The sequence below is a fragment of the Carcharhinus amblyrhynchos genome, chromosome 7 (assembly GCF_965287045.1).
Source record: "Carcharhinus amblyrhynchos chromosome 7, sCarAmb.v2.hapA, whole genome shotgun sequence".
NCBI classification, from domain to species: Eukaryota; Metazoa; Chordata; class Chondrichthyes; order Carcharhiniformes; family Carcharhinidae; genus Carcharhinus; species Carcharhinus amblyrhynchos.
The window spans coordinates 31,944,149-31,971,933 of NC_137330.1; the positions used below are offsets into that span (position 1 = coordinate 31,944,149).

Here is a 27,785-nt window from a genome sequence, read left to right on the forward strand (position 1 = left end):
AAAATATTCTGGTGTGGCAAAGAAACTAGAATTGTACAAACTACTGCATTATTAGGTTCTTGAATAAAGCAGGAAAAAAAAACCTCCAGAGTGTTGAAAAAATAGAAATTTTATTTCACAGGATTTTAGCTCTGAAAACGAACTCATGTACAACAGATTAATTCTTAAAAGTGACTTCTGCATCATAAAATGCAAAAATCAATAGTCAATCCATCAACCCAGTTTATTGCTGGGCTCGTGCAAATGCATTATTGACCAAAAAAAATCTTAAAATGAAAATGATTAGATGAAAGAATGTGCATCATTGGAACTTCTAAGAAGCAACCTAAATTTAGATTGGAACCTTATATATCAACCAAATCAAAAATATACAATACTATTTACAACCATATTACTTTAAAAATAATGCAAATGATTCACATGCCTATGTATGAAAACCCACAATTATAATATACACTTATCTGTAGGACTGCAACATAATGAGCTGCATATAGCAACATGCTGCATTGTGCTAATGAGTGAAGAGAGGGGCACAGGCTCACGTTCACAATGCAGCCTAGTTGAAAAGCTTGGCTATTTTTTATTCACTCCAAGGGGAAAAACAAGCACTGTGCGAGTTAGAAAGATGAAAATAAATTGCCTAAATGTTTGCCATTCTGCAACTTTAGCAACAAGCTCAAAAGGGCATTACAAGCATCCAAGAAAAAAAATGATGAATACTTCTTGTACGCCAATTCCTGGCTGCTGAGTGAGAAATAAGCTTGCTATCCGCTGAGGGAATAAAGCACTTCCAAATTTTGCACTCCAGGTAAGACAACTCATCAGCAGTGCCATGTTTTGGAAATTCCAGGTACTTGATAAATTACACTGGAAATTCATTGTAGTCATCAGCAGTGAAAGCAACTCTCCATCAGTAGAGCGAGAAGTTGGAAGATTACCCCTAATAAAAAGCATCGTCTGAGTCACTGAAAGGAAACTTTACAATAAAGATGATTAAATAAAATTTGCTTTTCACCAGTTTGATATACATTTCAGATCTGCATCCATGCTTAAATGTAAACTGCAAAGTACACTTGGCAGTGCCAGTTAACATGGTGGCTTGGAGGCTCCATCCTTAGCTAGACTATCTGCTGCTTCATTTCCCGTGAAACCAGCATGACCAGGCACGTGCATCTACAAAGCAAGTAGAAACAAATAATACATCGAGACATTTAGTGCTGTGAACATCAAGTTCCGTAAATCACAGGTTTTAGAAAATAGCTTTTAGTTTAGGAATTTGTTTTTTTGAAATGGAGATAAATTGAAACAATGGTGATAATCCCAACGTAAATGCAAATCCAATTTCTCCAACTAGAGGGTTAGGGGCTTGCATCCGATCGGTTTTCACAGGAAGTGAAAAGGGGAGGGACACAAAGAAGAAACAAAAATGGAACAGAAAAACTGAGAAACACAATGAAAAGAGCTGAGAAAAAACAGGGAGGTCTTATAGAAATAAGTGCACAAACGTGAGAGATATACGAGGAAGCAATAAAGAGAGGCAGCTAAGAGATAGGGAGACAAACGTTCGGAGTATGAGACAAGCAAAGAAACAGGAAAGAAACTAGCAGCCATGTCAAATAGTTTTGATAAATCGTAATTTCCATCGGCATTTAGAGAATCCCCAAATAGGCACGCACGATTATTAACTTGTCAGCATACCATGGGGGGAATCTTACCAAAAACAGCTAAGGTAGTACTTAAAGCCAATGTGTTTCTCTAGTTCTGTCTCCAAATTCCCCAGGCCCCAAATGCTCAGCCTTCAACAAAACTCATCTCCAAACTCGATGGCCTGAGGCTCTGCTCCTCCCTCTGCAACTGGATCTTGAACTTCTGAACTCACAGACCTTAATCAGTAAGGATAGGCAACACCTCCTTCGTGATCATCCTCAATACCAGTGTCTCACAAGGCTGTGTTCTCAGCCCTCTACTATACTCATTATACACCTAAGACCGTGTGGCCAAATTCCTCTCTGGTTTGACGACAATAATCTCTCCCTCAACGTCAACAAAACAAAACGATTTAGTCATCGACTTCCCATCCATTGACTCTGTCCATACTTCCCACTGCCTTGGAAAAGCAGCCAGCATAATTAAGGACCCCACACACCCTAGACATACTCTCTTCCATCGAGAAAAAGGTGCAAAGGTCTCAGGTTACACACCAACCAACTCAAGAACAGCTTCTTCCCTGCTGCCAGTGGACTTTTGAATGGACCTACCTCGCACTGAGTTGATCTTTCTCTACACCCTAGCTATGACTGCAATACTACATTCTGCACCGTCTTATTTCCTTATCTATGAATGGTATGCTTTGTATAGCGTGCAAGAAACAATACTTTTCATTGTATACTAATACATGTGACAATAAATCAAATCGCTATCAATTACAGCATTACTTCTACACCATCCAGCCCGCAATCAAAGCTACCATCTCCAGACTAAACCCCACAGTGCCAGCATTACTGATCCCTCAATAAACAAAGTAATGACTAACCCCATCTCCCCGATCAAAGCCAGCATCAGCCTGTATCTTTCCCCTTCCCGCTCCCCTCTCTTTTTTCCCTTGCTGTGACTCCCATCTCTCTCACCCCATTCCCTTCTCGCCCTGCCACGACACACCTTCTTCCTCTCCCACCATATTGCTGTTCTGACAGTGAGCGCAGGCTGAAAATTCTCCTGGGTACAGAAAGTGGTCATAGCTCTATGCTTCTGGAAAACAAATTCAGAGGTTCTGAAATGGCATAACTTTAAAATCCTTTCACGCCTTACTTTTAACACTCACGATCTGGATTAGTGAGCTTGTCAAGGTCACGTAGAAAAAGCGAAAAGAATTTAAGAAGTAATTTTAATATTTTTCTCTTATAAATTAACACAGTATAAAAGATTCATATTAGCAAGCAACTACATACAATTAGATAGCATATGGCCAGCTTGGGGGATTTTATTTACATCTAGCCAATCAGCAGAGGAGAATTGGAACAACGGATCAATTCTCAGTGCTTCCTTGGAACTTTGTCCCCCTAAAAAAAAATTGCTTACCCATTCAATATTTATACCAGAGGTTAATTTGTCAAGTCTTTCAAAGTCCTGTTTGTTGATTACTGATCCTCCAGAACTAAGCTTCCAGCCATTAGTCTTCCAAGATTTGATCCACTTTGTGATGCCTATTGAAAAGAACAAACTTTCATTTATTAGCACTTTTCACAAGCTCAGGACTTTTGAAAAGATTTTACAGCGAACAAAGTACTTTGTGGTTACTGATGTAATTGTAATGTAGGTAACACAGCAGCCAATTTGGAACAATCCTTTGCACAAGTTCAATCTAAAATGTACAACCATATATCGCTCTTTCCAATCATTTCAACAAATCAAAAAAGGAAAGTATGTAAGGAAACACTTGAGCATCAACAGGCAATTCAACAACATGAGGGGAGAACATGAGTCTGATGTACAAGAGTGCACCTTCCTGGCATAATTCACCAAAAAGTAATCAGATGCAGAAACTGACTGTTTTAAGGTATAGTTCTCATGATGCAAACACTTGCAAACTAGGCAACTTATTTGTTATCCCACGGTGGTGGCGTCTCTTTCTTGAATGATTTCAGTCCATGTGCTGAAAGCAATGCTATTACATAGAAAAATCCAGAATTTTGACCCAGCAATGGTGAAGGAACAGCAATGCAATTTGCAAGGCAGAATTGAGTGCCACTTGACGCGGATACTATGTATATTCTTCATGGCATTACAAGTTGTTGGTTTTGTAGGGTCTACCATGGATCATTTGGCAATTTACTGCAGTGTATCCTATAGATAATGCACACTGTAATCACACTGTTTCAGTGGTGGGTTAAATATTTAACTTTGGATGTGGTGAATGCAATAACGAAGAAAATCTATAATCTGCTTTAGGATGGTGCCGATGCAGAGCACCAATACGTTGTTAGTTTCAAAAAATGGAATGTATTCCTCAGCACCTATATGTATACAGAAGTACGTAGGCCTGACAGATCTTAGGTTTGATGCATTTTCTATGCCAAGTAGCTGCTTAGATCAGGGCAACAACAATTAAACAACAAACCTCAGTCACTTGTATTAATGAAAAAAAGCCACTCATTCTTATTCCTTGTGCCCTCACCATGAGTCACCATTCCAAGATTATGAAAAAGAGATCTTGGAAGTTCATGGTTTGACTTTATGATAATCACAGATATCTCACATACAGGCTCTGACTATCACTTTATAGTTTTGACCTACTTACCGTTAATTGTGAACATGCTATCTGTGAAAATAACCAGTTTTTCAATATTCAGTTCCTTGGCCTGCTCGATTGCACGACAAGCTGCCTATACATGAAGAAAAAAATATAAAATCGCAAGCAGTTTTAGTAACTTTTAGTTCAAAGATTGTTAGTGAGATAATGCTTGATAACATTGTAGCTTTTAAAAATCCAGTTTGCATGTCATAGTCATGCCACTAATTTGAGAACTGTTTAACTGTCAATATAAGTTCCTATTAAGATAACACAACAGATGCAATCATGATAAAAATTTCTGTACATTTCTTCCTGCACAAATGAGATTGGCAAAATTTTAAGATATATTTTCCCAAACAAAATACTCACAACTATTTCTGCCCTTTGGTTGGTCTGTCTTCCTGGAAGTCTTTCACTAAGATTTCTGAGAAAAAAAAGTTATGATTAGCTGTAGAAAAGAGCATTGTAAGAAAAAAATGCCACATTACAAAATTTCAGATCTCTTACATTCAAAGGAAGGGATATGGGGGTTGTAGGAAAATACCTACAGTATCACAGGACTTTGGAAAAGTGAAATAGATAGCATGAGATATTGCAGATTATTTAGCTCTACATTCAGAAAGATCACTTATTGAATTTTGAGCACAGCAAATCTCTGGCATATTTTATGCAGGATAATGTTCAAGTTATTTTGTCCTACTTTCCTCATCTATTCTTCATTTGCAAAGCATAACCCATGTTGCAAAAACTCAGGTTTGCACAATAACATCGTTCATTGCTGCATCCTAAAAAGATAACTTTTGGCAGCCTTCATCTCATGAGACTTTAGTCTATTCCATAGTAGACAATTTGATTTGATTTATTATTGTCACATATATTAACATACAGTGAAAGACATTGTTTCTTGTGTGCTGTACAGACAAAACATACTATGCATAGAGAAAGGAACAAGAGAGTGAAAAATGTAGTGATACGGTCATAGCTAGGGAGTAGAGAAAGATCAATTTAACGTGAGGTAGGTCTATTCAAAAGTCTGATAGTAGCAGGGAAGAAGCTGTTCTTGAGTCGGTTGGTACGTGACCTCAGACTTTTGTATCTTTTTCTTGACGGAAAGTGGGAGAATGTCTGGGGTGCATGGGGTCCTTAATTATGCTGGCTGCTTTGCCAAGACAGCGGGAAGCGTAGATATTGAATGGGAGGCTGGTTTACGCGATGGATTGGGCTACATTCACGACCTTTTGTAGTTCCTTGCAGTCTTGGGCAGAGGAGGAACCAAACCAAGCTATGACATAGCTAGAAAGAATGCTTTCTATGGTGCATCTGTAAAAGTTGAAAAAAGTCGTTGTTGACATGCCAAACTTCCTTAGTCTTCTGAGAAAGTAAGAGGTATCGATGGGCTTTCTTAACTATAGTGTTGGCATGGGGGTCCAGGACAGGTTGTTGGTGATCTGGACACCTAAAAACTTGAAACTCTTGACCTTTTCTACTTTGTCTCCATTGATGTAGACAGGGGTATGTTCTCCTCTTCATCGATTTCAAGAAGCATAATCTCCTTTGTTTTGTTGACATGGAGGGAGAGATTTAACTGTGTTAAACATCACCTGGTGTGGTTCAGGAGATCCACTTTGGCATAGCATCCTCTGCTGCTTTTGTTGCAGAAGAGTGAACTGATGAAGTGCAATCACAGGCCTCTGTTTTCCTCTGACCCTGCTCGTCTCATCCAATACTCTTCCAGTGAGCTTCTAGAGGTCATGACCATCAGCGACTGTCTAACTGCCAACTTTATATCTCGCTTACAGGTGTTCTTGTAGCAAAGTTACGGACACCCAGTAGGTTTTCATCAAGTGGCTGGTTCACTATACAAGTCTTAGAGTGTACAGTTGTTATCCATCCATCCTGAATGCAGATTTATTAGCTTTGTAATGAGTATACACTGATGAAGTCAGCATGCTTCAATACCTTCAAGTTGGCGTCCTTATCCCCAGAAGAGACACCAAGGGTACGTCTGAGGCAATGAGGGTGAGGAAAAAAAGTGTTCAGCCTTGACTCCTGCCTATCATTGTGCATCTATGATTATTCTACTGTAATAAGGCCTGGACAGAAGGCTGAAGTGCAAGCTTGGTGGACTTGCAGTTTGGTGTCCTCAGTCAGGTTCCATGCACTCTTAGATTGGATGTGTTATTGCTGAAGCTTTTGCTACATGCGTGTTGATTTCAGTATTGAGCAAGATTGCTAGCGACTGTGGAGTCTATGTATGTGAATCTATCAACAGCGTCTGGTGTCACATTTTCAATTCAGATAGAAGGCAGTATGGTAATGTCTTTGATGATGACATCTGACATCCTGTTGCAGATTTCCAAATCCTCTACAGGTGTGAAAGAGGCTGTCCATCTGCCGATTAAGGTGTTCCTTATTATAGAATGCTAGTGTGGCATAGTCGGTGAAGAGCAACTCTCTGATAAGGACGTAGAACACTTTTATCTTGAATCTCAGACAGGCCAAGGCTGACCAGTTCTGGTATGCAAGTAAATGGTCTTTGTGGATGAACATAAGGCATATGACAGCAAAGAAGTAAATATGTCCAAGAACATGGTTGAAAACACAACCCTGTTTGACCTCCACTGAGATCTTGAAGGATTCTGATGTTGCATCATCAAACCTGACCTTATCCATCATGTTATGGAAAGAGATTATACTCTGGAGCTTTGGAGGGTTGTCCATTTTCTCCAGCAGCTTAAATAGACTTGGCTCACATGGTCGAATGGCTTGGCAAGATCAATTAATGCCTTTCTGGAGTACGACAGTACTACTTTAGGAGTAAACACTGGTTCGCATATCGCCACCAAGTAGAATATGAAACTTGTTACTGAATGACTCTGGGATCTAGCAGTAACAGAGGAAGGGGGACTGCACCATCGTGGGCACCCTCAGAATTGAGGGGGGGGGGTACTGAGAAAGTTGGATGGGTAGAAGTCCTAGTTTTAGCTGTTCTCCTTTCTCCCTTCAGGGGAAAGAGAACAGTCATTGACTGGATAAACAGTGGGGAGAGATCATAAAAGGATTATCACAGCTGTCAGAATTCCCAAGATGCATTGGCACTGGGGCAGGGTCCAAGAATTAAAGTTGGCTGTCATAGTTAAACCAAAGTTACTATAATAAGTATTATCAGATCAAATACCTACCGAAAACTGTCTGATTAGTGGAGAACTTAAAGTATGTAAAAAAATAAGCATTGTAAAACAATGTTCACTTACAAATCATTTCAATTGGTGATTATTTCTTAAGTACATCTGATATTTTTTCAAATGGAAAATAAATTCTGTTACTTACAGGGCATGACCAGGTCCCCAGTAAACACCGATTCCAGCTTTAGCTCTGTTTCGCCCGTTACTTGTACAGCAGCCATCTGTATAAACTGCAACAGCATCTCCTGATCAAAGAAGCAGAAACACTTGGATTTCGTTCATACCAATGACACCCTGATGAACACACATAAAAGGAGCAAGTGCTTAAATAAATGTTTACAGCCAAAGCACAGCTGAAATCAGTTTATATTTTCAACCCAAAGGAATTACAATTATTTACTCGCATCCTAGTATTAGTTTTTTACTTTGAGATGTTTCATAAGATTGCTGTATTTAAAACTATCTCCTCTAATTTAAGGTAAAATGGCACACTTGAGAGAGGGATAAGTGATCTCATACAAAAATTGCTTGGGGACAAAACCACGTGATCTCATTATGTCAACAAACTCCAATTGGAACCCATTGAAAATATTGTATAGTTTTTAAAACCTGGATACAAAAATGAACAGAACTCCCACATACCTGACGAAGGAACAGCACTCCGAAAGCTAGTGGCCTTTGCTACCAAATAAACTTGTTGGACTTTAACCTGGTGTTGTGAGACTTCTTACAAAGGAGGAGGCAGCTGATTTTGCCGTGTTCAGACTCAAGTCAGTCAACAGGGTAATTTTGGGAAGACCATCAAAAGCAAGCATTGTTATGCCAACCAGAGGAAAAGTGTTAATCTTGTGTGTTGGCAGGGTGGATTCCCTGTTTGAAGGGATGAAAATTGTGGCGTTTTTAAGATCAAGGAGTCACCAGAGTGTACCTTGGTATTTGGAAGTCTATTTGATAATGTTCAGAACATCGAGTGAGGGGATCTTCTTTCAAAAAACACAGGAAGCCTCACCCTGATGGGGCATGGGGGAAAAGATTCTGACGTCAGGAGGAATTTGGGACGCAATGTACAAGACTACAACTCTGATTAACAGTGCAACATAATGTTTAAATGTGGTATGGGATTTTCAGTTGTGTTAAGTTAATGAGGAGTGCCATTTCTGTAAACTAGTGTATTAGTTGCCTACTGAGTAACATTTAATCACAGTTGATTTTTATTTGTTACAGTCAAATTCTTAAAACACGAACATTTTTGTCACATGATCCTTCGGGTTAGTCAAAAGGAAATTCATACCTTCGTTAAAGGTATCTTGACTTGTTCCTGAAAGGAAAATCAACACGCAACCATTCCATAGCACAACTTAAAATTGGATTGTTGACACACAAAACTTGTCAAAGTCAACATTGAGGCAATAATGAAATATTAGGAGGGGTGCCCAAAGGCTTGACTGAAATAGTGAATTGTTATGAGTGTCTTATAGAAGGTGAAAGGGTTTTCAAAAGGAATTTCACATAATAAGAGTCGAGGTGGTTAAAATGATGCTAGAGAAGAGATGTTGGGTTGAGGTGTTTCGACAAAAAAGACAACGAAAAACTGTAAAAACAGGTTTTAATTTTGAGGTGGTGGGTGACAAGGAGTCAATGTAGATGCGGAAGAATAGGGTGGATGGGTGAGTGAGATTACACTTGATAAGAGTGTTTAATGCAGAATATAATTTGAGTGTTTAATGCACTTTGTAATTTGACATCCCACATAGGTGTTGATTACCAAAAGATTGAGGGTTGAATTAGCCTCAAATTAAATTTAGCTATAAAATTTTCACTTAGTTTAAAACAGTGGCCACAGTAGTTGTCTTGATGAACATGCTGGTCCAGCTAGGTGCAAATAAATCCGTAAATTGTATCAATAAGCCACCACTTAGCACCTCTTATACTAATGCAAAATACATCTTTGAGTAATTTTGTATTCCTAGGTAACATGCAAAATTAAGAATCACTCAGGATGAGAGAAAAGCTACAGATAAGTTACAAAATTATTTCTATTGTTTTCCTTTCTTCTCCATTTACCATTTTTTATTATTCTTTCTCAATGGGCACCTGCTTAACACTTATGTTCTACTAGCCACCAACCATTTTCAATGCCAGATTTCTTCTGTTTCAAAGATTAATCTCACTGAATGTTTTTCTCCCAGGCAACAAAGGGGAAATTACTGATGGATTACCCAAAATAATTCAACCAGTGGAGCAAAAGGTTCAGTATTTTTCAGATAATACTGGAAGGTAGGGGCAACTGGGCAAAATCATTCATTGGCAGCCCAGGCAGGAAGTATTAAAACAAGTTCTAATTACTGAAACCCAAGGAGGAGGGGAAGGAAAAAGATTAGTGCATTAACAAAGTAGTATATAATTCATGTGGTTAAATAGAAATTGAAAATTAATTTGTTCCCTATATTTTTATCTTAGCACATGTTAATAACCAAAGCCAACTAAAAACATAGCTTCCAAATATTCTTGTATGCATTAAACTATAATATTAAATGAATCCAAACGTAAAACTTTGAATCTGATCAAGTCCTTTTATATTGCATATTAGGAACAGTGAGGCAATACTTTCACCTACCCATGTAAGTAAACTTCTGTTCTGAGTCACTGAATGGTTCTGTGCTTTTGAAACGTTTTGTGCATGGCTCATTTTCGGTATCAGATGCCAGAGAACGTTTTTCCCCACTACTGTTCTCTAGTTTCAACTCCTCATTGGCAGGCTTGCTTTGGTCACTACATTCTAAATAAAAGTTTTGAATGATCAGTTCTATTGCAATTTTATTAAAACATGCAGATTTAAAAGACAGATTCTCCAATGATATGATGTGTTTGTAAGGTGGGGACAAGTTTCAAGAAATTAACAAGAGATGGCAAACAATACTAGTTGCAAGATCTACCTGATGGAGAACTCATTGTTTTCAGTTTCCAGGAAAATGACATTATATTTTACATACACAAATGTTGACAGGCCAACTTCTGGCATGCTACAGCAGAGAAGATAGCTAAAGGAAGTTGAATAGGTTTTCCAATAGATGCATTGGTCACGAACATAGAACTTTACAATATTCTTATGTTTTGAAATGTCCCTTTAAACACAAAGTGAGACAAAATTCTGGAATCAGTATAATTATAACCCCTAGCAAACAACAAATTTCTGAGAAACCCCCATGCAATCTCAGGTTGCCACAGGGATGAGAACTGGAAAGAGGAAAGAATAAACAGGCAAATAATTTGTGTTGAATTACACCCTGCTAGTAATTACAGAGGAGAAAAAAAGCATGAACAGTATCTACTGAGGAGAAATTAAAAACTGGTTTTGTAAAAACCAAGAAAGAAACTCAAGTGTTCAATTTCTGTTCAAATGAAAGGGAATGGAACAGAACAGACTGAACTCTTGAGGAATCATGGAAAGAAGGAGATAAATTGGGAGACAAGGTTAAATTAGGATTGGGAAGGAAAGTTCCACTGGTACTGAAGGAAGCAAAATACTGTGGATTCTGGAAATACGAAATAAATCAAAAAATTCTGGACATACTCAATAAATCTGGCAGTATCGGTGCAGAGAGAAAAAGTTAACAATTTGAGTTCATATGATCCTTCCACAGAACTGCTATTGTCTTGGTTTTACTAGCATTGACTGAACAGTCTAACCTGATTAAAGGGATCAGATAAAGGATTCTCTGGAACCTGTGTCACCAGGACTGTGGTGACCCTAGGAAAGGGGATTAATTTGAAGCATGCCTTGCTGGTGATAATTGTATCTGGAAAATCTTGTCAGATACTGAAAGATTCTATTCTACATGGCAAGGAGTGATTGAGCTCAGCTGGAAAACGGGCGGGGAGCTTTGGGACAATCTCTAATATTACATGCGTGCCTGAAGTGTGACATAACATAAATTTCACCTTTAAGATGCACTATTTCCTTATTAGAACATAGGACATTACAGCGCAGTACAGGCCCTTTGGCCCTCGATGTTGCGCCAACCAATGGAACCAATCTAATGACCCTCTAACCTAAACTATTCCAATGTTATCCATATGCCTATCCACTGACCAGTTGAACGCCCTTAAAGTTGGTGAGTCCACAACTGCTGCAGGCAGGGCATTCCACGACCTTACTACCCTTTGAGTAAAGAACCTACCTCTGACATCCGTCCTATAATTACCACCCCTTAATTTAAAGCTACGTCCCCTCGTGTTAACCATCACCATCTGAGGTAAAAAGCTCTCACTGTCCACCCTATCCAATCCTTTGATCATCTTGTATGCCTCAATGAGGTCACCTCGTAACCTTCTTCTCTCTAATGAGCCTTTCCTCATATGACCTTCCCACCATACCAGGCAACATCCTGGTAAACCTCCTCTGCACCCTTTCCAATGCCTCCACATCTTTCTTATAATGCGGCGACCAGAATTGTACGCAATACTCCAAGTGTGGCCGCACCAGAGTTTTGTACAGTTGTAACATGACCTCACGGCTCCGAAATTCAGTCCCTCTACCAATAAAAGCTAACACACCGTACGCCTTCTTAACAACCTTATCAACCTGGGTGCCAACTTTCAGGGAGCTATGCACATGTACCCCAAGATCTCTCTGCTCGTCAACACTACTAAGAGTCCTTCCATTAGCCCTATATTCTGTACTCCTGTTACTCTTACCAAAGTGAATCACCTCACACTTTTCCGTATTAAACTCCATCTGCCACCTCTCGGCCCAGCTCTGCAGTTTATCTATGTCCCTCTGCAAACTGTAACATCCATCATCTATCCTCGCTGTCTACAACATTATCAACGCTGTCTACAATATTAGTTAACACTTGGATGTTGATTTTTGTTTGTTAAACATTTTTAAAAAAGTGAAATATTATCCTCCTGTTTGTTCCACTGTTATTTTAAAATGTTATCAGACTGTACAGGGAAGATAATACCATTGTCAAGAACATGGCACCATTGAGGTTTTAAAAAATTCAAGTACCAATTGAGGCAGAATTTCTTTAGCAGTTTCAAGCAGAATTGCAGTGAAATTCCTGCTGAAATTTTACAGAATATTGTAAACAGTGTTTTTTTAAAAATCTGCTCTGAAGTTAATTGTGTGTGTTTGTCACTGCAAAATAGAATCATTTTTAAAGTCTTCATGCTTTATCCAAAGAAAGATTGATGCAGGTTCCTAACCTTTAATTGCAGTGTTTAATACCACTGTTATGCTGAAGTGTCACCCACAATAACTTGTTAAGTATTCAAGCACATGTCTGCTTTACCTGTTAAGGCAGCTTGCGAACTTGAAGCCACAGTACCTACAAAAGACCACGCATCTTCTTCAGTAGCAAACTTCTTGAAACTGGCAGAAGGAAATTTGTCAACTTGTTCTTTACATTCATCCCTAAAGTGAAAAAGTACACCATTTTAGAGGAACAATGTCCCAATTCTTTAATATTGTTCTATAAAATTCTTTGATTCTTAACTGCTAAAAATCTGGCATAAAACTAAGGCCAGCAATAAAACACAATGGGCTGGAAAATGCAGTGGATTAGAAAGCAATCCACTCACCTCTGGGATTCTGAATATCAAATGTTGTGAGGGAACAAAGACTTCTCACTTGTTTTTTATATTATGTATACATATCCATATCCTCATGGCTATTTCTAAAATTCTAAAAACTAAACAAACTGCTAAATCTACGTCTGTGACCTGTGATCAAAAGGACCTATTTGTTGGTGTCAAAGAGACTTGCATCTCATTATCTGAGGTGATACTAGAGATCTCCATGGGGGCTGCACAGACCAAATTAGAAGAAAAATATACAAAGGCCATCTGCATTTCATAATCCAGGATGGCCATCAGCTGTCTACTTCTCTGCTAAGACAAAAGGCCCCACAATGTTCCTTTCCATTCTTAATGGTTGGGATATTTAACAATTGAGAACCCACATGGCAGATACACATCCATCAAAGACATTGTGCAGACATGGGGGTAATCTGATATAGACCTTTAACTGTGGAGCCAGTTACATAGCCTTGTTGTACTGCAAACTCGATTTGATTTGCTTTATTAGTCACATTTATTAAGTGAAAAATATTGTTTCTTGCGTGATATACAGACAAAACATATCGTTCATAGAGAAGAAAACAAGAGAGTGCAGAACGTACTGTTACAGTCTTTGCTAGGGCGTAGAGAAAGATCAACTTAATGCAATGCGTTCATTCAAAAGTCTGATAGCAGCAGGGAAGAAGCTGTTCTTAAGTCGGTTGGTACGTGACCTCAGACTTTTGTATCTTTTTCCCGACGGAAGAAGATGGAAGAGTGAATGTCCGGGGTGCGTAGGGTCCTTAATTATGCTGGTTGCTTTGCTGAGGCAGCGGGAAGTGTAGATAGAGTCAATGGATGGGAGGCTGGTTTGCATGATGGATTGGGCCACATTCACACCCCTTTGTAGTTTGTTGCTGTCTTGGGCAGAGCAGGAGCCATACCAAGTGTGATACAACCAAAAAGAATGCTTTCTATGGTGCACCTGTAAAAGTTGGAGAGTGTCGTGGCTAACATGCCAAAAGTTCCTTAGTCTTCTGAGGAAGTAGCGCAGGTGGGCTTTCTTAATTAGTGCCTGCATGGGGGGACCAGGACCAGGACAGGTTGTTGGTGATCTGGACCCCTAAAAACCTGAAGCTCTTGACATTTTCTACTTCATCCCCATTGATGTCGACAAGGGCTTGTTCTCCTTTTCGCTCCCTGAAGTTGATGACAATCTCCTTTGTTTTGTTGACATGGAGGGAGAGATAATTGTTGCTGCACCAGTTCACCAGATTCGCTGTCATTCCTGTATTCTCTCTTGTCATTGTTTGAAATCTGACCCACTAAGGTGGTGTCATCAGCAAACTTGAAAATCAAATTGGAGGAGAATTTGGTTACACAGTCATAGATGCGTAAGGAGTATATTAGGAGGCTGAGAATACAGCCTTGTGGGGCACTAGTGTTGAGGATGATCGTGGAGGTGTTGTTGCCTATCCTTACTGATTGTGCTCTGAGAGTAGGAAGTTCAGGATCCAGTCGTTGAGGGAACTGCCGAGGCTCAGTGCCTGGAGTTTGGAGATGAGTGGGAATTATAGTGTTGAAGGCTGAGCTGTAGTCACTAAATAGGAGTCCGACAAAGATGTCCTTGTTATCTAGATGTTCCAGGGTTGAGTGCAGGGCCAGGCAAATGGCATCTGTTGTCGACCTGTTGTGGTGGTAGGCAAACTGTAATGGATTCAGGTAGTCTGGAGGCTGAAAATGATTTGCGCCATGACTAACCTTTCGAAGCACTTCATATTGATGGATGTCAGAGCCACCGGCCTATAGTCATTAAGGCACGTGGCTTGGTTTTCCTTAGGTACCGGGGTGATGGTCATCTTTTTGAAGCAGATTGGGACCTCAGATTGTTGTAGAAGTTGAAGATGTCTGTGAATACTTCCGCAGCTGATCCGTGCAGGATCTGAGTGCACATCCAGGTATCCCATCCGGGCCAATTGCTCTCCCTGGGTTGACCTTCAAGAAAGCTGCTCTGACATCTGCAATGGTGACCCCAGATACAGGTTCATCCAGGGCTTCCAGGGTAGAGGGCATGGTCTCACTGATCTCTTGCACAAAACAGGCATAGAATGCATTGAGGTCATCAGGAAGGGGTGCGTTGGAGCCAGCAATTTTACACGCCTTCATCTTGTGGCCTGTTAAGTCTTGTATAACAGGCAAAATGGATTTCCTTAGATTGAATCTGGCTTTCTTGAATAGCTCAGTGTCACCTGACTTGAACGCCTCAGATTTGGACTTCAGCAAACAGCGGATATCCCTGTACATCCATGGTTTTCGGTTGGGGAACACACGGATTTGCTTCTTTGGCACACAGTCTTCTACACACTTACTAATGAAGTCAGTTCAGGCTGGTCGCAAAGTTTTTAAATACTGACCAGTCCACTGACTCCAAACAGTCCCGTAGGAGATCATCCAATTCCTCAGACCAACACTGACAACTGTTTGCTGTTTCACCATCTAGCCAGCAGCATCACAGAATACCTGGTGCCATCTACACACTTTCTATTGGAACGGCTGCACCATTGCCTGCAAGACTGATTAATTATCACAAGCATATTTAATCGTATGAAGTCAACTCTTTTGAAAAAGCGAATTAGACGGAATAGGGCTTCAATTTGCCAACCTCCACGAAGAAGTACATCAGTTTGGTTCTGAACTCTGGACCCACATGAAACAATATTACTTTGTAGGTTTTGCATCGTGTGTCTCTATTTTCTCTGTGCTTTTATTGTATGCAAAGGAGGTAACATTGCTGTCCTCCTCCCAAAGTTTGATTGTGTGCAAATAAACTAATCTATCAAGTTCACCTGATCTCAAGTTTGCTGTGGTGTTAACACAAAATTGGTTCACACTAAATTGAGAATTTGAGAAATATATGCTTTTTGGGGGGGAGGGGGGGAAGCAAATTACAGATAGGTGATGAGGCACAGTAGTTAGTGCTGCTGCCTCACAGCACCAGGGAACTGGGTTTGATCCCAGCCCTGAGTGGCTGTGTGTGTGGAGTTTGCACGTTCTCCATGTGTCTGCATGGGTTTCCTCCCGGTGCTCCAGTTTCCTCCCATGGTCCAAAGACATGTAGGTGAGGTGAATTAGCCATGGTAAAGGTGTGAGGTAATGGGGATTGGGCAGATGGGAAGCCAGGGTAGGATGCTCTTTTGGAGCGTCAGTACAGACTTGATGAGATGAATAGCCTCATTCTGCACTGTAGAGATAGGAGAAATTAGCACTTTTTAAATTAATCACCCTCGTATCCATAATGGTCCTTCTTCCTTATAGCTCAAAGGAGAATGTACACTACAATCCACAAATTATATTGAAATATAATGGATATAAATTTATACAATTTATAGTATAATTGTTTACAGCATACTGAAAAATACATTTTCTTTTGCACAACTTTTCCTCCCCACCATTGCTAAATCTTATTTTCCACCAATATTGTGGAAACTATCTTCATAAACTCTACAGACTGTAATCACACAATCTTTAGGGGTTGGGACTAAAAGAAAATGTAAGGTATTCACATTTGGGAGCCAGTGGCAAAATGTGTTTGCAGTGAGGTAAAAGCAAAATACTGTGGATGCTAGAATCTGAAACAAAAACAGACAAAGGGTCATACAGACTTGAAGTGTTAGCTCTATTCTCTCTCCACAGATGATGCTGGATCTGCTGAGATTTTCCAGCATTTTCTGTTTGCGTTTATAGTGGTTAGACTGCTAGCTTCCAAAGTCCCAGGAAGGTATCGAGAATGTTGGATTATAAAAAGTTATACTTCAAACTGTCCATTTCCTTCCATGATAGATTATAGTTGAGGTTTAGAATACAATGAATATGTCAAGAAAAGCTAATTAGCATTATAACTTGGGTACAAAGCCCATGTTGTCATGTTGTCACGGATAAGATCTTGGGTGGGGACACAGGAGTACTTAGAGAAGCACACAGCTGAATCTTTCAATAATTTTCCTAAATATTACTGAAACCCTTACACAAATCAGTCTGCCAGGATCTGGAACATAGGGGGAGTGAAAGGTCTTTATGGGTTACCACACAGGAATGCAGGCAAGAGCTTGTGCTTGGATTGAAAAGACTAAATTTGCAAAGAATTAATAGCAGGTAAAAGATTTGTCTACTTTGAACTAGAGGAAGGCATTCCAGTGAAAATCCTCACTGTGTAACATATTATGAGACTAAAAGTTACCAGGCTGGGAAAGGAAAAGAACTGAAGTTAACCTTTATAAATAAGAATCACCAACTAGTTCAGGGAGAACCAAATGCCTCCCAAAGGGAGATGGTGTAAAGTATAATTCTGAAGTGGGATTTTGGGCATGCTGAAAGTGAAAGTTTTGTTTGGTAGTTTAAAGTGTAAATTGCCTACACAAACATTGAATCAATATTGCTCCTAGTTGGCTAGTTACGATAAAAGTATTAAACCATCATCTGTGTCAAACTAAATGACAATTATAGATACACATGATCTACAGTTTGCAGATGTCAGCTGTTGGTTGCCCAAACTATATCAAATTAGCAATCCACTCTCAATCTCTTCAATTCTCCAAATAAGAAACTCAGCCTGTCCTTGAATGTTGCCAGAACAAAATTTACAGTAACCCTAGACCTGGTCAGCTAAATATTCCATCCTCAAAGTACAGTGAAGCAGACACTCTGGAATATTTAGAACAGTGTCCATCGCTGAGCAGCCATCTCTCAGAAAAGGTCACCATTGAGGAAAATGGTACAACACTTCATCAGCTGCACTGGTTCAGCCTTTTACAAATTAGAAATAGCATGCAGCATGAAACACAATGTGTCATGAAAGGTTCAGTGCTTCCATGGTTTGGGGGTGCACCAGGAGAAGCAAGAATGTGGGTGGGCAATCCCTGGAGGCTAACAATTACTGTGAAGCTCTAGTACTGTAATGTTGCACAAGAATGCGGCAATATCAGGATGTGTGCCCAATGTCTTCTCATGATTCTGGGTTGGGTGCACGCCTGTACATTCAACAAAAAATTCAAGCCCATGAAGTTGCCAGATTATTTTAAAATCCCACTGGGTCACTAATATCCTTTGGTAAGAACTCAAGTGCCATTATTACAGGGTTGGTACACATACTGTGGCCATACAAGTCATTTGGTTGTATCCAGTGCAACTAGAGATGGGCATTAAATGAGGCCAGCAAAGACAATGTGACCAGGAATCTTAATGGCTCTTTACTCCTGGGGAAGATACCAATTTAGCAGAGGCTCAGAACAGAATAGAGAGAGAAGATACAACAGAACATTGCTGGAAAGGAGATTTTTTGCTCTGAAGATAAATAAGGCTTAGGTTGTCTTCTTTGGAACACAGAAGGCCAAGAGTAGATGATAATGTGCATAAAAACTTGAGGGGCCCAAATACAGTGGATAGGAAGGACCTTTTTCCCCTGGCAAAGAGATCAATAACCATAAGCATCGATTTAAATCATAGAACCCTACAGTGCAGAAACAGGCCCATTGAGTCTGCACTGACCACAATCCCACCCAGGCCCTATCCCCATATCCCTACACATCTACCCGCTAATCCCTCTAACCTACACATCCCAGGACACCAACAGGCAATTTTAGCATGGCCAATAAACCTAAACTGCACATCTTTGGACTGTGGGAGGAAACTGGAGCACCTGGAGGAAACCCACACAGACACAAGGAGAATGTGCAAACTCCACACAGACAGTGACCCGAGCCGGGAATAGAACCTAGGTCCCTGGAGCCGTGAAGCAGCAGTGCTAAGCACCGTGCTACTGTGCCACCAGAAGTAACCAGTAGAAGAATTCAAGGGGAGTTGAGTATGTTTTCCACCTAGAAGGTGGAGGTCTGAAATACTGTCTGAGAGAGTGGTAGAGGCAGAAACGCTCATTGCATCTGAAAAATATTTGGATATACACTTAATGGAGAAAAGTAGAATCAGAAAATAAGAAAGGTGAGGAAAAATAGATAGGGCAGCACAGTGCCACGAATCCAAGTTCAATTCTGGCCTTGGGTCACTTTGTGTGGGATTTGCACATTCTCCCCATGTCTGCATGGGTTTCCTCTGGGTGCTCTGGTTTCCTCCCACACTCTAAAGATGTGCCGGTTAAGTTGACTGGCCATGCTAAATTGTTCCTTTGTGTCAAGGGAACTAGCAGGGTAAATGCATGGGATTATTTTGGTGCAGGCTTAATGGGCTGGGTGGTATCCTTCTACACCGTAGGGATTCTTCTTCCAAGCTTCAGTTTTCTCCCACAATTCAAAAGGTGAGCTAGTTAGGTGGATTAGCCATGCTAAGTTGCCTGAGTGCCTCAAGGTGTGTAGGTTAGCCATGGTTACAGGGATAATACAAGGGTTTGGGCTTGGGCAAGATGCTCCTTCAGACACTCAGCACAGACACAATGGGGCAAATGACCCCTCTTCTGCATTGTAGGGATGCTATGGTTCCATGTAGGTTTCTATAGCTCTAAGTCACTCAAGTTAGTATTAAGCAAGAGAACTTTGACAAACTTGGCTCCAGTTACAAACCAAATATCCTGATCTGGCCAATATAGTTGTATTGCATTTACAACAACAAGCAACTGCAGGATTAGGTGTTAAAAACACTTTTGGGGCTGAAAACAAAAAGACTGAGGAATAGGCTGAACTCAGAGGTCGAACACGAAACAGGAGTTCTCCAGTTTATAAACAGACTCACTGGTGTCTTATCAAAACCAGCGCTATTCTTCCACACAAAAGAAAACCAGAAAAATACTGGAAAATCTCAGCAGGTCTAACAGCAGCTGTGAAGAGAGATTAGAGCCAACGTCTCGATGACCTTCGTCTTCCCATTAATTCTGATGAGTTATTGAGTGAAAGTTGGTGACATTGGACTGACATGTCGTCCGTGGGATCTTTTACCCTCCTGAAGTGTTTTGCGGTTGGGGAAAGTCCGAGGGCCATTGTGAGGGGCTGAGTTCCAAGTGGGAATAGACTGGGGAGGCTATCTCTGGGCCGAATGGTCCCCTGTGACCCTCCCCCAACAGAAGGGCAAAGCTGCAAAATCACCCATCACTAACCAGGTTGCATATACTCCGGGCTTCCGGCCAGCCCGCACCGCATAATAAAACTGCTTCTTCATGCCGATGGACAGGACCGTGAACAGGCCGCTCAGCCGCCACATCCGGTCCCCCCGACCCAGGACCACACCCGCTGATTGGCTGGAACGGCGCATGTCGACCAGACAATGCCACTCAGATGACGTCACACGCCTTTCTCCGCCCTCTGAGCGTCCGGACTCGGGCCCACAGCGACCCCCGGAGGTGAGGAGGAGTCATGGCTTTTTTTTGTACATGTACACACGGGTGCTCCTCCGCCCCGACTCCACGGCGACACCTGGAGGCGGGGAAGTGGAAACACAGCGGTTGTTTTTTATAATGGGCTTTTTGTACAGGTAGGTTTGATCAGACTTGTATTATTACCCTTAGGTTACCTAAGCTAGTGCATGGTATTAGTGTAACCATGGGTACAATCGAATCTAGTAGTATTAAAGCTTTAAGCTTACATGCATCCGTGGAGAAAGAACCTGCCTGACGACGCCAAACTTGCTGAGTATTATGTTCTCTGCTGTTATTTCAGTTTTTCAGCATCCGCAGTCTTTTGTATTTGTCTAGGTCGCTCCTAAATACAAATATTTTACGCTGGTTTAAAATCCTTTCACCCAAAGCAGTCGGCCACGTCCGATCCAGTTTAGGGTGGCGACTTTGCACCGATTGCAAAGTTTGTAAACCAGTTTGTACCCAGATATCAGTCATTCAGTGTTAATCACGTGTACTTTCATTGACCAACAATCAATTGTTGCCCTTTGTTGTATTTCTGACGAAGGGTCACCCAGGCTCGAAATGTTGTCTCTACTCTCTCTCCACAGATGCTATCAAACCTGCTGAGATTTTCCAGCATTTTTTGTGTGTTTGTATTTCTTCAGCTGCTGTAATTACTGTAAATTAATCTAAAAGGAGGCAGTTACAGCTGCACTTAAATCATTCAATTAAGAGTCCAAAATAAAAAATGCTGGGAAATCTCAGCAGGTCTGGCAGCATCTGTCAGGAGAGAAAAAAAGCTGACGTTTCAAGCTCAGATGACCCTTTGTCAAAGTTAAGAGTGACTTTGTCAGTTAAGAATGATTCACTTTCTGGAAAATCCACCCCCTTTATGATAATAGAGGATGCCACATTTTGCTGATTGTGACTGTGTAGAAATTGTTACTGTACTGCTGTAAAGGCTCATTTGTAGCCTATTTCTAAGCAACTTAACTTGCTACAAAATGTCTCAAGCTTAAATTCAAAATGTCTGCATTAGTTTTTTTCAGCCCCTCATGTCTGCACTGTCTATCTACTCTAATCCCATTTTCCAATACTTGGTCTGTAGCCTTGTATACTATAGTGAATCAAATGCTCATCTAAATGCTTCTTTAATGTAAGGGTTCTCTCTTTCACTACCCTTTCAGTTAGTTCCAGATTTCTGCCACCTTCTGGGCAAAAAAGCTTTTTCTCAAATCACCTCTCCTGCTCCTTACCCCAAATCTATGCCTTCTAGTTATCTAGCGGTGTTCATTCATCCGTTGTCGTAGCGTTCATCCACCATCCATAAGGTACACAGTACATGCTCTTGCAACTCGGCCAACATTATCTACCTGATATGCTGCAGGAAAGGATATCCTGAGGCATTGTACTGTGGGGAGACCACGCTGACGCTTTGACAATGGATGATTGAACACCAATCGACAATTACCAGGCAAGAGTGTTCTCTTCCTGTTGGGGAACACTTCAGCGGTTATGGGCATTCGGCCTCTGATCTTCGAGTAAGCGTTCTCCAAGGCGGCCTTCATGACACACAACAGCGCAGAGTCACTGAGCAGAGACTGAAAGCCAAGTTCCGCACACATGAGGACAACCTCAACCGGGATCTTGGGTTCACGTCACACTTGCCTGGGCTTGCAAAATCTCACTAACTGTCCTGGCTGGAGACAATACACATCTCTTTAACCTGTGCTTAACGCTCTCTCCTCTCACATTGTCTGTACCTTTAAGACTTGATTACTTGTAAAGTCTCACATTCCAACCATTATTTTGTAAATTGAGTTTGTGTCTTTATATGCCCTGTTTGTGAATAGAACTCTCACTTACCTGATAAAGGGGCAGTGCTCCAAAAGCTAGTGGCTTTTGCTACCAAATAAACCTGTTGGACTTTAACCTGGTGTTGTGAGACTTCTTACTGTGACTCACCTGACAAAGGAGCAGCGAGTGCTCCGAAAGCAAGTGGCTTTTGCTACCAAATAAACCTGTTGAACTTTAACCTGGTATTGTCAGACTTCTTACTGTGTTTACCCCAGTCCAACGCCGGCATCGCCATATCATTTTTAATCATACACAGGTGTTTGCAATCCCTGCACAACCTTAGGGCTACCTGCTGGGTGACAGGTGAAAGCCTGAAAGACCCAGTTCATGACAGCTGTACAGAATTCATAAAGTTCAACAGAGAAGAGGTACAATACTGCCCATGCCACAAGGACAGCAATAGAACAGACTATTGGACGATTGAGTGGTTAGCACTGCTGCATCACAGCGTCAGAGACCCGCATTCAATTCCGGCCTTGGGTCACTGTCTGTGGGAGTTTGCACATTCTCCCTATGTCTACCGGGGTTTCCTCCAGCTGCTCCAGTTTCCCCTCTCAGTCCAAAGATAAGGGAGTTTGATTTATTAGCCATGCTACATTTCCCCTTTGTGTCAGGGAGACTATAAGGATAAATATGTGCAGTTAAGGGAATAGGGCCTGAGTGGGATTGTCCTTGGTGCAGGCTTGTTAGACCAATTGGGCTACTTTTGCACTGTTAGGAATTCTATGATTTTAAGATATGGTTCCCTGCTTGGACTGCTTAGGCAAAGTGCTGCAGTACAAACCAAAGAGAGAGTATCTTGGATCATTGTGATCTGCTGAGCCCCCTAAAACCTAGTGCAACAAAGAGATGAGGAACTGCCAGATGAGGAGATGAAGGAGCTGGGTTCATCCCCTGACAGACTTGTGAGATCCTTACTGCCGCCCAATTTCAGTAAGAGTGAAGTTCCTGCAGGATCTCTTGATTTCAACCTCAATAACTCTTGTTGTGGGCATGCCACCATATCTGGTATGCTTCCATCAGACCAACCTACAGGCTCATGACTGTGATGCCTGGCACCTGTAAGGGAAAGGGCTTCAGGCTCTTGGCATGAACAAGTAACATACACGGTCTCATCAAAACAACACGTACTTATGACTTGGAAGGAGATTGCACATGACTCAGTCACACAAGCTCCAATCCCGACAAGGCCTGGCGAAGAACTATGTGTTCACTTGCAAAATATGTATTGCCTCAGCTGCAGACAGTGCTGAGATAACAGCATCTGAGAGGTGATAAGGGGGTGAGTGACATATGCTGCTTGACAGTGAGGTTACACTCCCCCAACCTAACAAAGGTTGACAAACATAGAAACCACCAACTGTCAAGTTCAGCTTTGCCACTACCCCCAAGGCTCAACAATAAATGACATATGCATTATCCCCACATCAGTCATTAATTCCGAGCCTAAGACAAAGATGGGATTTTTTTTCTGTCAATGGGGGTTATGAGTCTGTGGAATTCTCTTCCCCAAAAAGCAGGGGAGGCTGCGTTATTGAAATTATTCAAGGCAGAAGTGGATAAATTCTTGATAGACAAGGAAATCAAGGGTTATGAGGGGTATATGGCAAAGTGGAGTTGAGATGCAACCAGATTAGCCATTATCTTATTGAATGGTGGCCATGATGTGGAGGTGCTGGTATTGGACTAGAGTGGACAAGGTGATAAGTCACCTTGGTTATGGTCCAACAGATTTATTTGAATTCACAAGCTTTCAGAGTGCTGCTCTTTCATCATGTGACCTCCCTTCTTATTGAATGATGAAGCAAGGCTGAATGGCTTATTCCTGCTCCTAAGTCCTTTGTTTCCTGTAAGAGATTGAGAGTGGCTTACAAATCTGGTGCAGAGTGAGCAACAACATTGCAGTCATCCACAAACTGTAAAAAGGTTGCCAAAAGCTAGTTATTGAAGGTTCTGGAAATTTGAAATAGGCCCCTTTGAGCCTGCCCTGCCATTCAACAAACTCCACACTCCTATCTCATATTCCCTTATTCCCTGAGTATTTAAAACCCATCAGACCACAAGGCTGCATTCCTGCTTATAAGCAAAAACTGAAACAGGAGAATCTGGTAAAGAAAGTCGTGCAATGTTGGTCTGAGGAATCAGATGAACTCTTGCCTGAGTGCTTTGAGTCAGTAGACTGGTCAATATTTAAAAACTCAGCGACCAACCTGAACAAGTATGTCACTATAATAACTGACTTCATGAGTAAGCGTATAGAAGATTGTATGCCAAAGAAGCAAATCTGTGTATTTCCCAACTGGAAACCATGGATGAACAGGGATATCCACTGCTTATTGAAGTCCAGGTCTGAGGTGTTCAAGTCAGGTGACCCTGACCCACACACGAAATCCAGCTGTGATCTATGGAGATCCATTAGAGATGTCAAAAGACAGTACAGGACCAAGCTAGAGTCCCAGGCTAGCCACGTGGACTCCCACCACCTATAGCAAGATCTGCAAAACAGGCTACAAGATGAAGGCATGTAAAATCACTGGCACCAATGCACTCCTCCCTGATGAGCTCAACACATTCTATGCCCATTTTGAGTAAGAGATCAGTGAAAGCACGCTGTCCAGCCCAGAAGCCTTGAACGAACCCGAATCCGAGGTCTGCAGATGTCAGAGCAGCCTTCTCAAAAGTCAACCCGTGGAAAGCGACAGTACCCGGACGAGCATTCAGATCCTGCTTGGACTAGTTGGCGGGGGTATTCACAGACATCTTTAACCTCTCTTTACATCAACCTGTTGTTCCTATCTGCTTTAAAAAGATGACCATCATTTTGGTACCAAAGGAAAGCCAGGCAGCATGCCGTAATGACTATCATCAGGTGGCTCTAACATCCATCATTATGAAGTGCTTCGAAAGTTTGGTCATGGCATGAATCAATTCCGGCCTCCCAAACTGCCTGGATCCACTACAGTTTGCCGATCACTGCAACAGGTCCACAGCAGACACCATCTTCCTGCCCCTACACTCAACTCTGGAACACCTAGACAACAAAAACACCCATGTCAGACTCCTATTTATTGACTACAGCTCAGTCTTCAACACCATTATTCCTACAAAACTCATCTCCAGTGGCCTAGGGATCAGTTCCTCCTTCTGTGACTGGACCCTAGACTTCCTAACTCACAGACTGCAATCAGTAAAGATAAGCAAAAACACCTCCTCCACGATCATCCCCAACACCGGTGCCCCAAAGGGCTGTGTTCCCTACCCCCTACTGTACTCGTTAGACACCTATGACTGTGTGGCCAAATTCCCCTCCAACTTGATTTTCAAGTTTGCTGATGACACCACTGTAAAGGGTCGGATCTCAATGGTGAGATGGAGTTCAGGAATGAGATAAAGAATCTGGTGAACTAGTGCAACGACAATAATCTCTTTGCGAATGTCAACAAAACAAAGGAGATAGTGATCGACTTCAGGAAGCGCAGTGGAAAACGCACGCTTGTCCGCATCAATGGGGACAAAGTGGAAATGGTCGAGAGCTTCACGATACGGAGTGATGTCTCTCGAGCTATAAGCCTCTATTGGTAGACTAGAGACTGGTTTCTGATAGAAATTAAAGTCTGCTTTGTGTACCTGTAGATGCATGAAGAGAAACAAAATAAAACATCTAATTATTCTAAAGTCTATGGAACATAGACGTAGACATATAGGCCTAGTCTACTGAATCTCTCACGTCAACCTCTTCATTCCATAAACCTTTGTTGTACTGCCTGCTTCCTGAAGTATGGAACCCACAACTGCACAGTTTTCCACCTGAAACATTCACTTCTTCCACCATTGACACACAGTGGCAGTAGTGTGTACCACCTACAAGATGCATTTCAGTAAGCTCATCAAGGTTCCTTCAACAGCACTTTTCAAACCTGTGAGTGATTTATACCACTTGGAAGGACAAAGACAGTAGATGCATGGGCATATCTCCACCTGCAAGTTACACTCCAACCACTCACCATCCAGAGTTGGAACAATATCACTGTTTGTTCACTCAGTTAGGTGGATTAGCCATGGTAAATGCATGGGGTTACAGGGGTAGGACTGAGGGGAGGGCTTGGGTGGAGAGTCAGTGCAGACTCGATGGGTTGGATGGCTTTTTCCGGAACTGTAGGAATTCTATGATTCTCACTGGGACAAAATCCTGGAATTCTCTCCCTAACAGCACATGGACTGCAGCAGTTCAGGAAGACAGCTCACCATCACCTTCTCAAGTGGTTATTAGGGATGGGCAAGGCGGCCTTCACGACACACGACAGCGCAGAGTCGCTGAACAGAGACTGATAGCCAAGTTCCGCACACATGAGGACGGTCTCAACAGGGATCTTGGGTTCATGTCGCACTATCTGTAACCCCCGTGACTTGCCTGGGTTTGCAAAACCTCACTTACTGTACTGTCTGGAGACAATACACATCTCTGTAACCTGTGATCAGTGCTCCTTCCACTCACATCGTCAGCCACTTCAGGTCTTGAACAGCAGGTTAGGTGTAAGGATTCACATTCTAATCAGTAATCTCTAAACTGTCTGTGCTTTATATGCTCTGTCTGATGCCAGAACTCTCCATTCACCTGACGAAGAGGCAGTCCCCTCGAAAGCTTGTATTATCAAATAAATTGGTTGGACTAAAACCTGGTGTTGTCAGACTTTTTACTGTGTTTACGCCAGTCCAACGCCGGCATTCCCACATCAATAAATGCTCGCCAGAGACACCCACATCCTATGAAAGTATATTGAATTTGATGATGAGCTGTGATCATAACGAATGGCAGAGCAAGCTCAAAGGGCCAAATGGCTTACTCCTGCTTATAGTTTCTATGAAACAATAATGAAAAAGATGGGGTCTCATCGAAGCCTGTGTAAGGGTAATTATGGGCGGCACAGTGGCACAGTAGTTAGCACTGCTGCCTCACAGTGCCTGGTTTAATTCCAGTGTTGGGTCACTGTCTGCGTGGAGTTTGCACATGCTGCCCATGTCTGTGTAGGTTTACTCTGGGTATTCTGGTTTCCTCCCACACTCCAAAGATGTGCTCAATAGGTTGATTGGCCATGATGAATTGCCCTTTAGTGTCAGGGGGAGGAGGGTAAATATGTGGGGTTACGGGAATAGGGCCTGGGTGGGATTGTGGTCGGTGCAGACTCTATGCGCCAAAAGGCCTTCACTGCACTGTAGGGATTCTATGTTATAGAGAGAGAGTAAAAAGTCTGACAACACCAGGTTTTAGTCCAACCGATTTATTTGATAGTAAACGCACAAGCTTTCGGGTTAGTCCCTTCATCAGGTGAATGGAGAGTTCTGGCCTCAGACAGAGCATATAAAGGACAGACAGTTTACAGATTACTGATTAGAATGCAAATCTTTACACCTAACCTGCTGTTCAAGTCTCGAAGTGGCCGACAATGTGAGTGGAAGGAGCACTGATCACAGGTTAAAGAGATGTGTATTGTCTCCAGACAGTACAGTGAGTGAGGTTTTGCAAACCCAGGCAAGTGTTGGGGGTTACAGA

The 27,785-nt window shown here is 41.7% G+C and overlaps 1 protein-coding gene across 2 annotated transcripts; it reads right to left on the reverse strand.

The window, feature by feature from the left end:
* Window positions 1-89: 89 nt before the first annotated feature.
* On the reverse strand, window positions 90-20,825 carry rnaseh1 (ribonuclease H1). 2 transcript variants are annotated; one of them, XM_080192094.1, is made up of 8 exons: window positions 20,623-20,825; window positions 12,774-12,895; window positions 10,094-10,255; window positions 7,622-7,721; window positions 4,661-4,715; window positions 4,298-4,382; window positions 3,079-3,203; window positions 90-1,173 (listed from the first exon to the last, which is right to left on the reverse strand). In XM_080192094.1, coding segments are annotated over exons 1-8 (738 nt in total). In that variant the 5' UTR covers window positions 20,625-20,825; the 3' UTR covers window positions 90-1,086. The 2 variants fall into 2 exon arrangements, with proteins under 2 accessions (XP_080048220.1, XP_080048219.1); XM_080192093.1 differs by lacking the exon at window positions 20,623-20,825 and adding an exon at window positions 20,138-20,245.
* Between the last annotated feature and the right edge of the window lie 6,960 nt (window positions 20,826-27,785).